At 36.0% G+C, this 16448-nt stretch overlaps 1 protein-coding gene across 1 annotated transcript in view; it reads right to left on the reverse strand.

Annotated features, from left to right (window-relative positions):
• The window catches only part of LOC149548343 (Putative N-acetyl-gamma-glutamyl-phosphate reductase), a 139239-nt gene that overhangs the window by 84514 nt on the left and 38277 nt on the right, over nt 1-16448 (reverse strand). Inside the window, exon 4 of the mRNA XM_089792419.1 lies at nt 13506-13613. Within this exon, the coding sequence (XP_089648545.1) occupies nt 13506-13613 (108 nt within the window). The remainder of the gene's footprint in view (nt 1-13505; nt 13614-16448) is intronic.

The raw sequence follows: 16448 nt of genomic DNA on the forward strand, positions 1-16448 counted from the left end.
TTTGAGCTGATAGTTCTCGTGCCAGATGAGATTGCTAAAAAATGGTGAGAATCCCAAATGACACTATTGGAATGTTTTTTCCATTACACAATTTGCAGAGGGCAGATAAATGGTAAAGTACCGCATTGGCATATTTAGCATCGTTTTCTCATATTGTTTGGGGAAAGCAAAAATCCATTAGCGTTTGAAATTTTGTGATTTCCGGTTTAAGTTGTCCCACAGAAGAGTCTGTGACAAAGAGGCCAAAGATTTGGCATTATGATTGATAAAATATTTTGCCATTCAACATTAATATAAGGCTCATGGCATGTATTACTGAAAAATGTGGAAAAATTTCGATTGTGCGACCCATACTCACATCATTGTGAACTCTTGTCAAGCATAATTTATCAGGAGTAAGTGGAATTCTTTCGACTTTAGAAGACCAATTATTCTAACTCAATTGGTGAAGAGGTGTTATAGGGGTAAATTAATAAAAGAAAGTTGATAGAATAAAGACAAAGTGATAGGTTGGAGAATCTTTAGTTTTTGAAGAGTAACATCTGGATATGCCCGAACGTTCCCTTTAGAGGACCTGAACTCAAATTTCATGTCAAGCATTCCTAGTGCTCCAACTCAGTCGACAACGTGGCAGGAGAAACCAAGAGGTCGAGCATTACACATCTGGGAGTTTTGAATGGCGAGAGGACTGGAAAAAGAAAGGGAGAGAATCAGAAGTTTGTGATAATGCAAAGTTTTGCAGAGAATACAAGTGGTATTCACCAACTGTGCTATTTTCGAGACCGATAGATGTCTCCAGAATAGCCAAGAAGTTAGTATATGGTAGTAACCATTGCTGGGTAGTAGCAGGAACTGCAAATAGGTGGGCGTGGACAGCATCCATCAGGCTCACAAGAAGAGAAGGATTGTAGGTGTAAGCCAAGGAGCAAATCTTTTATGCCCACAGGCTGGTTTGACCTTTGCATGACAAAGCTTGGCCAAAGCTCGAACTTCTTTGGTATTGCTCAGTATCTAGGAAGGCATCAGGACTCTCATATGCAAGCAAGATTCTCAACACAAACTCAAAGGCGTCTGTGAGTAGGAGATGTGGTATTGAAATAGGAGCAGCTTACTAATAGGAGTCTATGGTAGTGTCATGGAATAGTGGGAAAGGAATCACGATCCTTATTAATGTTGCAACAATCAATAACCAGGAGTTGAACTGTGTACCTCTGTGGCCTCTCTGTTAGGAAGGAAGAAGAGTCGTGGGGGCATTAGTAGTGTGGCGTGGGTCCTTCAGGATTGCGATCAAGTGAATGTGGTGGAGTAATGAATAACCGAGTACCATAGAATCAATACAAGCACTCTAAACAACACACATGGAGATGAATGGATTACCGAGTACAGGATTGACTGGGCTAAGGAAATCGAGTAAATTTGGGAGAACAGGCCGCCGATAGTCATATGAAGTCATCACCAGCAAACAGGCTTGAAGCTACTAGAAGCAGTTAGCATCGCTGAGAACACCATGTTGTATGGAAGCACACATAATGCTACTGTCAAGGCCCATGAATGGGTCTTGAAGACTCGACACTATTGAGGAAGGGTAAGCGAGGACCCCATTTGCATTTCTAGAGGACATTCATGGGAGATTAGTGAAGACATATGGACAAGTTGTTCATACAACTCTTGCTTATGCTATGAATGATGAATTTTCTAGAGTGCTAAGCCAACAGATTGAATACTATTCAAATGAACCAAATGCAGACAAAATTAACTGTATCCGGGGAGAGCTGTCACAAGTTCACAAGGTAATGGTGAAAAATATTGACAAAGTGCTAGAGAGAGGTGACAAGTCGGTATTGCTTGTTGATAAGACAGCAAACATACAAGGGACTTTTTCAGCGGTTACTGTCTTAGCTAGATTTCTATCATAGAATAGGTGCTTACATCTAGGTCACATTTGCTAAGAGCCAAGAGTTGCAGAGTAGTAGAGAATTTCATTCACTTTTTAATTAGATTAACTTAGCTCAAACACTCAGAACATTCCTTTGATAAAGCACTCTCAAAGAAATGCTACAATAGCGTTGTTAAAGATCTTTACATGTCGGTTTTCTACATTTTGAAAGAGCAGCCATCTTGATAATTTGGGAAAATATAGGGCTTGGATAAAATTAGGAAAGGTACTATGAAGCTACAAGAGCAATTAGCCCAGAATTTTGAATCCAATATAAGAGCAAAAATACTCGACATGTATAGAGAGTATAAAAAACCTCCTACCTAAGTTCAAAAAGACTTACCGTTCAGTGATTACATGGATTTTCATCCAGAGCAGCAAAATAAGATTGATATGGGAAAAAAAAAGTATTTTGAATTGGTTCAGGATCTCCTTGCAGAAGACCAATATAAAAATGTGTATGAAGAGTTTCCAGCAGACCAAAATCAGCTAATAGAGGATTTTGAAAAAGAAGAGCAATCAACTACCATTGATTTACAGCATTCCCATGATCACGTGGAAGATGTTACACAGGGTGCAAGTTTCTACGTTGGTGATTTGGAGGTTAGTTTTGACAAACAGGTTGATGAGGTCGGTTGCACACAAGGTAATAGCAGGTTGGAGTCTTTGTATGATGAGCCTTTATATACAAATGATAACATGGCAACACTTTTGCCTTTGCATACAAATCAAAAGAACAGGGAAAGAAGGCCTATGATTTTGAGAGGTGTGATGAACCGCTTCAACATGACAACAATGAAATGTATACCTTAAATAACCAACTGAAGGTTAGTGGAGACATGGTTGTGGCATCTCTGGTACGTTATGACAGCACTCACAGGATGGTGGAGGATATCCATAGGAAGGCTCAAAAGGAAGTGAAAGGAGATTGGTCATTTGCTGATTTACAGATAGTCAAAACAACCCTTGAATCTATGAAATCAGATTACTTATGTTTGTTGTCCAACAGGGATTATACTCTTAAGGTTATTGGAATATATGTTGATCAGTTGAATAAAAAAAGGAATGAGATTATAAAGCTCAACAGGGAGCTTAAGTATGCTCATGAAGCATTGGATGATACTCAGTTTTCTCTTCAGGAAGCAGAAAATCAAATTAGGATCACAAATCATTTTTGAAAACATGAGGGTAAAGATGGGCAGGAATTTTTCCAAAAAGTAATTGATCAACTTGATAGCATTCAGCAGACATATGACTTGGATAGTTTCCCCAAAAGACCAAGTGCCCAAACTTCAGATCACATTCAGCTTGTAGACAACTCTTTGTTTGAAGTAGATGCTAATTGGATTTTTGATAATCCCCTTTTTCAGATAAACGAGGGAGCTCTTTTCGATTGTCATGAAGAGGATGATCTTGACTTAAGAATGTCAGATCCAGATATAATTTCTAGCGGTGAATCATGGTCACAAGTTTGGTGTGGTGAATTGACTATGTTCGCTCGCCCTTTGATCAGTCCAAATATGGTTCCAAATTTCAACCCATACAAGAGTTGGATGGATTACATACATCGGCCATTGAACAGATCTTGGTGGAGTATTAATGAGTTATGTTTCAATCATAGGGAGTGGTTTTTCAACTTCATTCTTACTCATAGCACCCATGTACTTGAGGATTCTCCAAATCGATGACGACAATATGGTATTTGATGTGCCCATGGTGTTATTTTCAACTTTTGAGTAGCTTGTTTCTTACATTATCTATTTAGGTCAGGTTGTCACCATCTACTGGGTTATACATAGCTCCTTGATACATTTCTATCTCATCATATTAGCTGGTCATGACAACAGGGTTTGGGATCCAAGTGTTGACTGTATGTATCTATGGGTTGTTGAGGATTTTGTTGTAGTTCTACTCAGTTTGAGACTGGATACAATGATAATCAGAGTTGTACAGTCTACAGATGCAGCAATATTTCATAGATTAACATGGGATCCAGGGATTTGGTTGATGGATGGGTTGTAGTTTGACACCTTGCTTTGCAATGTGGCAAGATTTGTTTTCAGATTAGACTACAGAGCTACCTGCAAATTCATATGGGATCCTAGTACTGATTGCTTGAGGACAAGCAATCTCAAGGAGGGGAGATTTGTAATGTCCCTTTTTCAGACATTAGAAAATTCAAAGACATATTCATATAATATTGAAATCTTCTATGAGAGTATGAATAAAAGGGGCAATTTAATTTTAAAGGTGGGCTAAAGGTGGCAAGGAGGGATAAGACGAAAAGCCACGAGGGAGCGGAAGAGTCACAACTTTGTGGATTAAAGGATAGAGCCTCTTTCAATCAAGCAAGTTTTTTGTTTTAGGATTCAGATTGCAGTTTCTCTCTGAGAGAGTTATTCAGAAAGCCTCAACTTTCAGCCAGTGTGAGGACGTAGCCCCTCGTGTCAGCAAGCAGTAGACGCAAACCCATTGTCCGTGGAGACATCACGTCAGGTGTCTCGTGTGTGCTTACAAATTCTTTTCTTAGTGTTCTAATCTAACTGTAAAATTGTGTTTAAGATTGGACTTTGAATACTGATTATTGTATTGTTGAATAATGCAATAACATGCTTTGAGGACTTTTATGAGAATTTACTAGTTTCATATTGTTGGTTTGTAATGCGTTTTCATATGTTTAAGCTCTAAATATTATATTGAAGAAGAAACTGGATAAATATCTATTGAGGATATTTCACAATCCTCTTTGCCTCCTCTCTAATTATTCCCTCGAAAAACGCTTTTAAACCATCTCATATATTATCAAAATGTGATAAAATTGCAACAATTTTATTTTCAGTTACCTTTATCCGATTCTCCAAAATATGTGAACAAGGTGTATTACAGGAACCAGAAACATAAAAGATAGTAAATCACACATGTCAATGTCATGAATGTCATCTTTCATGCCCAACTGCATATAGAAAATAGGGACAGCACTATGGTCAAAATTAAATTCATCACAAGAAGAATCCAAACCATATGTAGAATAGGCATCAGCACTCGCAAAAGATGTTGAGTCGTCATCATTGGTTGATTGGACAATCTTATAGCATGAACAACTAGCATGTCCAACAAGAGCACTAGTGCAGGCAGCTCTGCAAGATTCCTCTACCTCCAAACTACCTATCGATTAACCCGTGCCATTAATATCTTTCATATGATAATGAGAAGGCTGAAAATTACTAGTAGGTGATTGCTCTTCTTTTCCAAGACCACTTGTAACCTATGTAATATATTTCTCTTTGTTGTCTTCCAAGTCTTTATTGAAATTTGGTTCACCTATAAGCTGATTATTGTCTATTAAAACTACTCATACAAATTTCTACACCTATGTTTTGCAAGAAGATCCTAGGCCAAATCATGGTACTTCTTCTTTATCACATTATTCTTATTTTGAAGCTTTGGACGGAAATCCATGTAACCAATGAAGGGTAAATCTTTCTGAACTTGTGGTGGGAGATTTTCATATTCATATATGTCGACTATTTCTACCCTTATATCGGGTTGGAAATTTTGGCTAAATGTTGTTGTAGCTTAACAATATCTTTTTTGATCTTTCCCAATCCCTGTATTTTTCCCATAGTTAGATACTACTTTGGGATCTCCAATAACTATGTTTGAATCTGATCGTAACCCTTTTCACTATACTAACCCAAAAAAATATTTGACTGCAATCTTAGAAAATGAATTTAAATAGAACACTACAATTGATTAAAACGAATCTTTATCAATCCAAATGATCACCAATGAAGTCGTATTTCTTTCATGCAAATTCAACCAATATCCACAATATCTAAGGGATTTATATCATTTTCAATTTGACAAAGTAATTAGAATTCTTTATTGAAAGATACTGCTCTGAAGTTCAAGAGGTATGGTTCATTGAATTCAATGCCATAGCACAACCTATATTGTAGAATCACTTCAACAACATGCAGTTATAACAACAGATAAAAGGAATCATTATATTAGTAGTAACCATGCACAGAAATGTTATCAGAGCTCCCTCAAATCTGGTTGCTTCTGGTATATAATTATTTGCTCCTTCAAACCAGATAAAACACCTCAATATTATAAACAATTTATTTTCTAATTTTTAATAACCTCACAGGTTGGCAAGATACACCACTCTCATAAAAGAATTGTAAATAAATTTTTCTCACAAACTCCATTGGATAGCAAGATCGATGTTTTCATACCACTGTAATATCCCTAAATAGATATTTTCCCAAAACCCTTAACAATATCTTAGAAATTTTAAACAAATGTATTCATACAATGATTTTTCTGATTTCACTAGTGAAACCCCAACAAATAGCTAGATAGAAGAATTCTCAAAATATTATTGCAATAAATCTCCAACAGAAGTACATTTTCAAAAATAATGTTTCATTGAAGTTCTTCAACGAAATGATCAAGAAATCCAATATTAGATATAGTAACTACAGCAAGATTGGATAACAAAAAAGGGGAACTTGAAATAGAATGTGAAACGCCTACGTGATGTCTCCAACTAACTATGGGTTTCAGTCCACTGCCCAAGCTTAAGGGCTTCCATCCTCTCACTTGTTGAAAGCTGAACCTTTCAAAAATAACTCTCCAAGAGAGGAAGTGAAAATACAAATCACAAAACTAAGCATGCTGGAAATGAGCTTATTCTTTCCTTTTACGAACAATAAAGTGACTCTTCACATTCCCCTTTCTATTCTTTATTTCCTTTTTTTAAATTAGTATTTTTCCCCACCTAAGAAAATAAAGTGCCCATAGATAATAAAGTGACATTAACAAAAAGAGCTTAAGTTATAAAGTCACTTTATAATAAATCAATTAAATCTTCAGGCATTAAAATCTCTAATCAAATGGACTTGGATATGCATGTGTGATAGCCTGTTGGAAAGGTCTCAACAAGACGCTCGTAGTCTAACCCTAAAATGCCAAGAATGTTGAGTCTGTTGGCTTACTAAAAATAATAATTGCAAGTGTTTGGAAATCCCACTAAAACAACCTCAATTGACCTGCAACTACAAATGCCTAGGCCTACAATTGCTTTGGTCGTATAGGAAACCTGGATTGTCTGTGGGACCAAAGGAAAACCAGGCTTCTGGCACAACAAAACTCACTAGCTAAGAAATGGGACATGACAAAAACATAGAGAGGATCTAGTTAAGTTGCAATAGTAGTTAGCTCAAAATTTCAACCAATGCAATAATTGAATTACTAGCATATTTGATGAGTACAGCGAAGTCTCTCCACAGGTTCAAAAAGATTTACCCTTCATTGGACTTTCATCTGAATCTACAAACAAGAATGATGTGGCAAAGAAGTAGTATAAATTAACCCAAGATCTTCTTGCAAAAGATAGGTGCAAAACTTTGTATGAGGAATTTTCAACAAACAATAATCAACTTATAAGTGAACCGAATTTCAAACAAGATTTGGAAGGAAAGGAAAAGAAAAATCAGCTTACAGGTGATCTCGAAAAAGAAGAGCAACCAACTACCACTAATTTGCAGCCTTCTTGTGATCATGTATAAGATGCTAAATATGGTACAAATCTATAGATTGGTAGTATGGAGGTAGAGGTTTCTTGCGTGGCTGCGTAGACTAGTGCTCTTGATGGGCATGTTGATAACGCATTGGAGAAGATTATAAAATCAGCCAATGATGAGTACTCAACATCTTTTGTGAGTCATGATGCTGATTTTGATTCAGACTTAAGGGTCTCTACATATGGTATTGATTCTTCTTGTGATGAATCCTTTTTTTAACACGGTGCTTCCCCTAATTTTTTTCACAGCTGGGTATGAAAGATGACATTAATGATGTGGATATGTATGATGAAAAACTCTCTCCCACCTCATGTGCATTTTACTTATCTCATACACGGACTAGTTCACCTTGTTTGCAGAGTCCAATGAAAGTGACTGAAAATAAAACTTTTGCAGCTCTATCACATTTTGATAGCATATATGAGATGGTTGAAAACACTTTTAGAGGGAACAATTAGATAAAGTCAAAAAGGACTCAAAGAAGAGTTCTCGCACTTATAGGTGATTAAGGAAGGGATGAAAACAATTAAATCAAACTATCTACATCTTCTTTCATATCGTAATCATTTCCTCAATCTCAGAGATCTATTTTGAGGCATTAAGGAAGGAAGAAGAAATGGACATCCTTTCTTGCGAGGCCACGAATACTAAGGACATCCTAGCGGCAGCCTTAATGGCATTTCATGAGGCAAAAAATCAGATTGTTGAGCTTAGTCAAGCATTAAATATGGCACATTCTACCTTATCTCAACATTCAGGTTTGAGAGTTGATAACGAAAGGGTTGATCAGCGTGAACATGTTTCATCCACATTCAGTGGCCACATGGTAGGCAGCCTCAATGGCATTTCATGGGGCAAAAAATCAGATTGTTGAGCTTAATCAAGCATTAAAATTGGCACAATCTACCTTAGCTCAACATTTAGATGTGAGAGTTGATAACAAAAAGGTTGATCAGCGTGAACATGTTTCATCCATATTCAATGGCCACATGGTACCTATGATGAGTCGTTGACTGAGGTTGAGGTTATGCATTGTAAATATACAATGAGGAGTGCTCATCAATTTTTGTTTGATCCACACACGGAGGATTAGATGATGCACAGGTGTGGATTGGCTCAGAGTCGGTATCATTCATTGTAGGATGGAGGTCTACCATCTCCAAAAGATGGGATTTTGGGAGAGTACTTACAAAGGCACCAATTAGTTTTCCATTATAGCGAGATTGTATCTAAGAGGGTTGGATAATTCTATATCACAGAGATCTCATGCAGATACAAGGTTACAGGTTGATTATGGTGTCAATTTCCACCAGTTGGATTACTTGCAAACTCAGCACATCCATAGGGGTGGGTCTTACTGAGGTTAGATGTAGTTGCAAGGTTGCAAATTCCTTAAGTGGTTTGTATCTCCTTATGGACGATGGATGTGGAAGCAATTTGTTTTGGGATCCGAGTATTGGCAAAGTTAGCAATATAGCTTGGGTGGGTTCCGTTAATGGGCTTCACCACTTTTGGCATGGTGAAGAAGAGATCAGATTTGAGCGACGAGAGTCTAATGATCTTCTTGGGCCTATTTTGATTTTCATGGATTCCTCATGCATGCAAGATTTGGATAGTGGATATGGCATATATACTTACACAATTGATGGAGGTATGATTGTTTGGCTTTCTAATTTGCTCTCTACTGAGACAATCACTCTCGTGACATATATTATTAGATTGCCCCACCATTTTCAGCATGGTGGCTTCGTGATTGTGTCAATTAGGCATGAATTATCATCTCCATTGGCACAGGTATTATAGGACCTAGATTGTGATATCAAGGACATCACACGGGTCTACACTTTGGATCTAGGTGAAGCATTCACATGGATGGTTATGGATCAGGAAGTTGGGAGGAGTGATTGGTTGCATTCCATTCTTGATGGAGATTGGTATACCGTTGAGCTTCTATCACCTTGTGATATTAGAGGTGTACATAGCTATAGCTAGAGTGAGGTACTCAATTAGATAGGAACAATTTCCCTTTATGATAATGACGCGTGGCAGGTTGCTCTGATTGTGTATACACCTAAGATATTTTGGGATCTCTACATTCAGCTGACAAGTGTTTTTGTTCATATTGTGTTTCTTCGTGACTTTGGGATTAGGGGTGTTTACATCAGTGTAGCCTAGCGATTGGACAAAACATCTTCTTTGAGGCAAACCTAAGATCCAAGCATTTGGTTCCAACATAAATATGCAAATTGCTTGGGAGAAAGAAATCTTTGGGAAGGGAGGACTGCCATGTCCCCTTTTCTAGGTCAGTCATTTTTGCTGAGTTGTTAGCCTATTTTGGTTTTGGTTTTGCAAGCTAACCAAGTATTCTCTAGGATCAGTTCAATTTTGACTTGGGCAATTTCAGTTGTTGGCCAATCAGGGTTGTTTCAATGGGGTTTCTAAATACTTATTATTTTTAGTAAGTCAGCAAGCTCAGTATTCTTTGCATTTCAAGGTTGGACTGAGAGCACCGTGTTGAGACCTTTCCGGCAAGCTATCACACATACATATCCAAGTCCATCTGATCAAAGATTTTTATGCCTAAACATTTCATTGACTTAATTAATAATGACTTATAACTTTACTTCATTTTATTAATGTCACTTCATTATGTATGAGCACTTTATCTTCCTTACTGGAAAAAACTATTATTTTTAAAAGGAAATGAAGAGACAAAAAGGGGAATGTAAAGGGTCACTTGTTTGTGCTTAAAAAGGCAAGAGGGAGCTCATTCTCAGCATACTTAGTTTTGTGATTTGAATTTCATTTTCTCTCTTGGGGAGTTATTTTGGAAAGCTACAACTTTTAGAAGGCAAGAGGACGGAAAACCTCAAGCTGGGACAATCGACGAAAACCCATTGTTGGTTGGAAACATTTAGTAGGTGTTTCACATTGTATTCCAGGATAATCCTTTCTATTATCCACTCTTGTTGTAGTTACTATATCTACGATTGGATTTTTGGGTCATTTTGTTGAAGAACTTCAATGATATTATTTCTGAAAATGTATTTTGCTGGAGATTTACTGCAATTAAATTTTAAGACTTGTTTTTCTCTGGATATTTAGTGGGGTTTTGCAGGTGAAATCTGAAATACATTGCATGAATTTATTTGTTTAAAAAATTCTGAGATTTTATCCAAAGAGTTGGGCAAATATCCGCTTAGGGATAGTACATATTTGTTTCTAAATGTTGAGCTCGTTGATGAAGACCAAGAGTCATGGATGATCCATTATATAAGCACTGATCTACCTATCCCATTTGTGATCGCTAACCCATCCCCCCGTTATGGATCTCATGAATAACAGTTAAAATTTGGGAGTACAAGTTAGAGACAGAGAAAGCTTCCATAGAGAGAGCCAAAAATGGGCATATCTAAGTTGACATTTAGATAGACTATGATGCCAAAGTCTCTACGATTGTGTACCTCAATAGGTTGGGTATTTAAATTGTCGGGTTCCACATTTCAATTTACCCATTATCCTATAATTTTTATGAACTTAAGTTTGTATGTTGATGAATATCGTATTTCTTTCTATTGCTTTTGTTGTGTAATTTGTGCATTCATCAAGTAGCTATTCATTTGACCCACTTATGATACTACATCAATGACCCTCATTCATGCTCACCGTCCTTTCCACCAGAAATTGTACATATAATTGAACAGCTCCAAAATATTCAGCCTTCCATAGATACGCATCCTTGGGATTTTGAGTGTATCCTAAATGTCCCACTGAGTTGGGAATTTGAAGGAGACATTCTCTATTTTTTTACCGGAAACTTGCTCCATGTGGAGCACTCAAGCTAAAAACTTAACATTTCAAAGAAAAAATGCTAGAAACCCCTAAAAAGATAAATGACAGAATTGTCTTACAAATTCGGCAGATTATAAAACTTGATGCCCTTCAAACAATTTATTATGTTCACAATTCCTTTTTTACGTGCCTCTCATATTTTACAAAGTCTTTGTTGTGTAAAATTTTACAAAAACTTCTGTTAATTTATTTTCCATTTTTGCTGCAAATTTTATTGTGTGAATCAATTCTTAATAGCACTCACAGAAGTGAAATTAAATTAAAGCAGAGTTGGTACATAGAGCTCTCTGTAGTTCACTTTAATCTTGTGGTTTCTATTTCTATTAAAAAAATTCTAAAAATCCAACAGATAAACATATCAAGTGTAAGTTACATATTTATTCAAATCAAAAAAATTGTTTCCAGCATTTAAAATTGATAAGAAAGATCTATAAAATAAAAAATCCAAAGCACTCCATAGATAAACAGATTATCATTCAAGTGAAAGCCATTCACCTGGAGGAAGAAGATTTATCTTCATAGATGCTTGCATTAGGTCCTAACACAGTGAATAACTGATCCTCTTGAATGAGCCTTTACTTTTATTTTACTTCCCTTTGTCCCTATCTTTCTAAGGATCAGCTGTGAAGGTGAACTTAAAATTTTGATGTTCTGTTTCTTCTTTTGGATTGTCCTTTATTGGGTGAGTTTAGCCAAGGGTCCATTTTCAATATTTCATGATCTAATAAGAATTCAAATGTATTAGGTTAAGTTATTTTCTTCATTGCCTGCAATTTCTCTTTGACATTTATTGCATATGCTGGCTGGACATGATTCTTTACTGGCATATGCTCTAAGTTTTTCCTTGCTTGCTTCTTTCAAGGTGGTATTGTATGTCCATTGCTGTCAATTAGTGTTCCTCCTGATTTTGTTGGCAGGGTTATGGTCAGCTACTTATTTTTGTTCCTCATGAGTTTATGTTGTACAAAATCATGCTAAATGGCTATGTCTGTCATAGTTTTAAAAATTGTTATCATTTATTTCCACTCATTTCCACCAAGTCTGACTCTGCTAAAGATTTAATTATCAACACACGCACACACAGACTCTAGAATGCTTGCTGGAATATTAAGCGGTAATACACTCCCCTTGGCATTATCCGTTTTCTTTAAGGTTGATTATTGCCAACTTCGAAGGAGAACCATCACCCAAAGCAGGATTGTACTTGAAGATCCTACCTTAGATTGAATGTTAGGAACCACTTAGTTTTTAATAGTCCATATTTTTTCATAAACCAGGGCCTCCATTTGAAATACCTGATACGTTTCCTGTTCCAACAAATACTTAGCTATAACACTATGAATATGTCAATGAATCCAAAGGGCTTCCAGAATACTTAAATCCAAAGGCCTAATTTAAGCCTAGGTATACTCCCATAATATGTATATAAAGGGCTTTAGCTTGAGAAGACAACACCTGGAGTCAATCACATTCATCAAGAATAATAGTTTAGGAAGGATTTCCATTTTAAAGTAACCACTATTTTCTTTCCTCGCATAAAAAACGGCTTTTGTCATTCTTTGTACAGGATACTAGATGAAATTATGAAGCCCCTTCCAGGTTAATTTATTGAAGAAATTTGTTTGAGTGTTCTGATTTAAATTTTGTATTTGAAGGGTTTAAGAAGAGGTCATGGCCGCTTCTGAGTGACCTGTTCCAATATTCAATCAGCCTGTGACTTAATTTGGGAGCAGCAATTGGAAGGAAATAAATGAGATCTAGTTTGAGGCTTAGAAGCTCATGAGCTTGCATGAAACTTTTTGCACTATCATTTAAAACTAATGACAATACAATACAAAGCAGTGAGTTTGGATCTATTTGGCACCAAAGAAACAGCTTGTAAGCCATTGAATCAGGATGTTAAGAAAAATATTTATTCCAAATTCAAAAAGTAAGCAATTGCTACATAAACTAGAATTATTACTTTTAAAAGAGAGATACAGACATAACAGAAATATTATGTTTAAACTCCAGCAATTTTGTCATTAAGAGAATTAAAAGCAAATCTTTGGGAATATGTAAAATGAAACACTAACAGATTAACAAATATTAAACAGTGAAAAGGTCTATAACATAAGCATGCTCACCTGACTAATCAAGTGCGGAAACACTGACCCCAGTGATTGCCCAGCCTTTCTGTCAGCAGTCATTAAGGTGATATTGAAGTATGGATGTGTAGCAAGAAGGCGAACAATCTGTTATTCATGAAGTAATTCACAGAAGAACTGCATAAATTTAGCAAGAATAATTGAACTATTTGGGCACTAATGCTTACTAAATGTATATGGGTAATTACTTTTGTAAGTCTATGAGCAAGGAAAATATCCACTTCCTTGATAATGAATAAAATTGTTCTCTATCATTTTGAAAGCAAACATGAGAATATCTACTAACAATGTGAACAAAAAACAAAATGAAAACATGTAACTCGAAAAAAAAGAAAACTTGTCTACCCAATTGTAGAGTAGCAGTCACTTGAGTCAAAGGGAAAGAACTCAAGTAGTACATCATCGGGGCATTCGTTGTGGAGACTCATGCTCAAAACCCCACAAGACTTGTTATATGTTTATAATGACAAAATATTTGAATATTGAATCATGTAAACTACTACATCTAATTCTGCTGTGGCATAAATGTTAAAGTTTGTAGCTGTGATAGAGATCTTTATCTCTCAAAATCTGGACGTTATTACCATTATTGTCATCTTCAGCTGAAAAGCTCACTTAAGTTTAATTTGTAAATGACAGGTATCATTCACATGCATTGAGGCATGAATATTCGAAGAGTTATAATTAATTATAGGAGTTATGGGAATCTCAAAAGACATTCGGTTATAATGTGAAGAGTCTCTCCTACTGTTATATATTCGCATCAAGCAAAGGATATTGTACACTTGAAGTTTTATGATTAATAAAATGATCTTTTGTTGTGTGGCTGGGTTTTTCCCTTCATTCTAGAAGGGTTTTCCCAGGATATCTTCTAGTGTTGATTTTCTCTCTAATGATTTCTTTATTACTGTATTTCATCTTTAGTTTCTGGGCTCTAGTTTTAACATGGTATCAAAGCCAAATGTTTTTTGAGTGACAAACTCGTCTAGTCCATGGCACTATTAGTGATATTTTCTCTCAGCTGATCATTCAAAGTTCACAGGAGATATTTGCATACGAGATTCGAATCTTCAGGTGAACACGTTTTGTGTATATCGTGTTGTTTATATCAACTACTTTTTTTTATTGTTTCTTTTCTATGGTACCATATCGTTATGGAAAATGGAAAGATTCATGTCCAGGTTGTGAATTGGTTTATTACAATAACAACAAAGCTTGTTTATGGCTTGAGACTTTTGCCATCATATTAATCCTGGACTTCCATTTCATGATGTTTTCACGATGTTTCTCTATTAAATTGGGCAATATTATTTATTGATCAATGTTTATGGGTAACTGTAGCATATTGATTTTACATCGAGGAAAATAGAAGGGTTGTCGATTTTATTGATCTCTTTGTGTTATTGTGGAAGTGTTGACGCTCAAGTGCTATATGCATTGTTTATTCAATGGTGATATTTTCTGTACTTATTCTGCCAATCGAAGAGGAAACCCCTCTATTTTTGTGGTCTCTTGGTTTTCACAGGACGCTGCGATCTATTTAGCCAGCATAATTTTGTGTTGCTCAATTTGATAGTAGATTTTTTTGTATCTGCCTCTCGGTCTCTTGGATTAGCATCGTTCTTTTTTCAATAAAGTGCAAAGAAGCAGAAGCAATATTGTTTTCATCTTGCCGATGGTGTATCATCTGTCATTCAATTTTGATGAAGCTAGCTCTATTGTGCCAACTATGCATACAATATGGACTTCGATGGTGATGCCTATGTGGCATTTGAGCTACACAAAACCGTCAGTATTAAATATCCAAAGCCATTAACAACTCTCCTTCTCTTCTCAAACTCAGTGGTAACTAAAAAGGTCAAGAGCGTTTATGAAGGGTGTTACTATTGGTCTTCAATGCTAGAATTCAAAATGTGTGCCAATCTTGGAATATTAGAGGTTAACGTCTAAAGAATCAACGTTCATTTCCTTCATTGAGTAAATAACTTACCATCTCATATGTGATATTAAATTCCTTGTCTAGACGTTACCCGAGTTGCCTAAATCATGCCCGTAAATAGATTCAGCCAGAGTGTTAGATGCGTAGTTCTATTATGGTATTAATAGAATTTAAGGTTGAATTATCGGAGAAGGGAAAGCATAGATTGGTCTTAGCCGTGAGTAGTTCTGTGAGGCTGGAAATTATTCCAGTTGGTAGTGCAGTATGGTGGGAGATTCTGGCAGTCGAAGCAACTGGTTAAAACATAGCAATGAATCTATGAGCACTTGCGTCGTGTATCAAGCTAGAAAGATCACCCAAACTGGAGTCAATCAAAAGGCTATTATGGCTATTTTTTGAAAGTATATCATCTTGAGCTCTTAAGTCAGTCTCTTGGTGGGTTCAAATCATAAAAGAGAAGTATATTTTTTGAGGATTGCTCAGAAATTTGTATAATGTTAGTTTTTTGTTTTTTTTAATTATGGAAGATGCTACAAGCTTTTAATATTTCTTTTGGTTGTAGGGTGCAACAAGAAGTAATAAGATAAAGATGTTGTCTGATTGATTCATTCAGAGAGAGATGCTCAATCTCAAAGGGAGAACACAAATGATCTTTAAGAGGGAGAAGTTCAGCCTTAGAGGGAGTTGTTCTTTGTTGAGAGGGAATCTTATTAGTATCCCTTCCTCTCTTATAAAATTTTCTAATGTTTGTGTTTTTGAGACTCTGTGTTGGAAAAGAGTTTCAATTGTGATTTTATGACTTATTACTCAAGTGAAATCAATAAATGAGACTGTAAGATCAGCTATAATAACTCTTTCACTATGCATAGCGAACATCATGTTGAGAAAGTCCATGATGTCATTGTTATCACCAGAATTTGCACCCTCAAAATAAGTGTTTAAACACTTATTAATTCTAGTGAAACATTGGAACAATCACGAGT

The sequence above is a fragment of the Cupressus sempervirens genome, chromosome 7, assembly GCF_028749045.1.
Source record: "Cupressus sempervirens isolate cs-2001-9-10 chromosome 7, ASM2874904v1, whole genome shotgun sequence".
NCBI classification, from domain to species: Eukaryota; Viridiplantae; Streptophyta; class Pinopsida; order Cupressales; family Cupressaceae; genus Cupressus; species Cupressus sempervirens.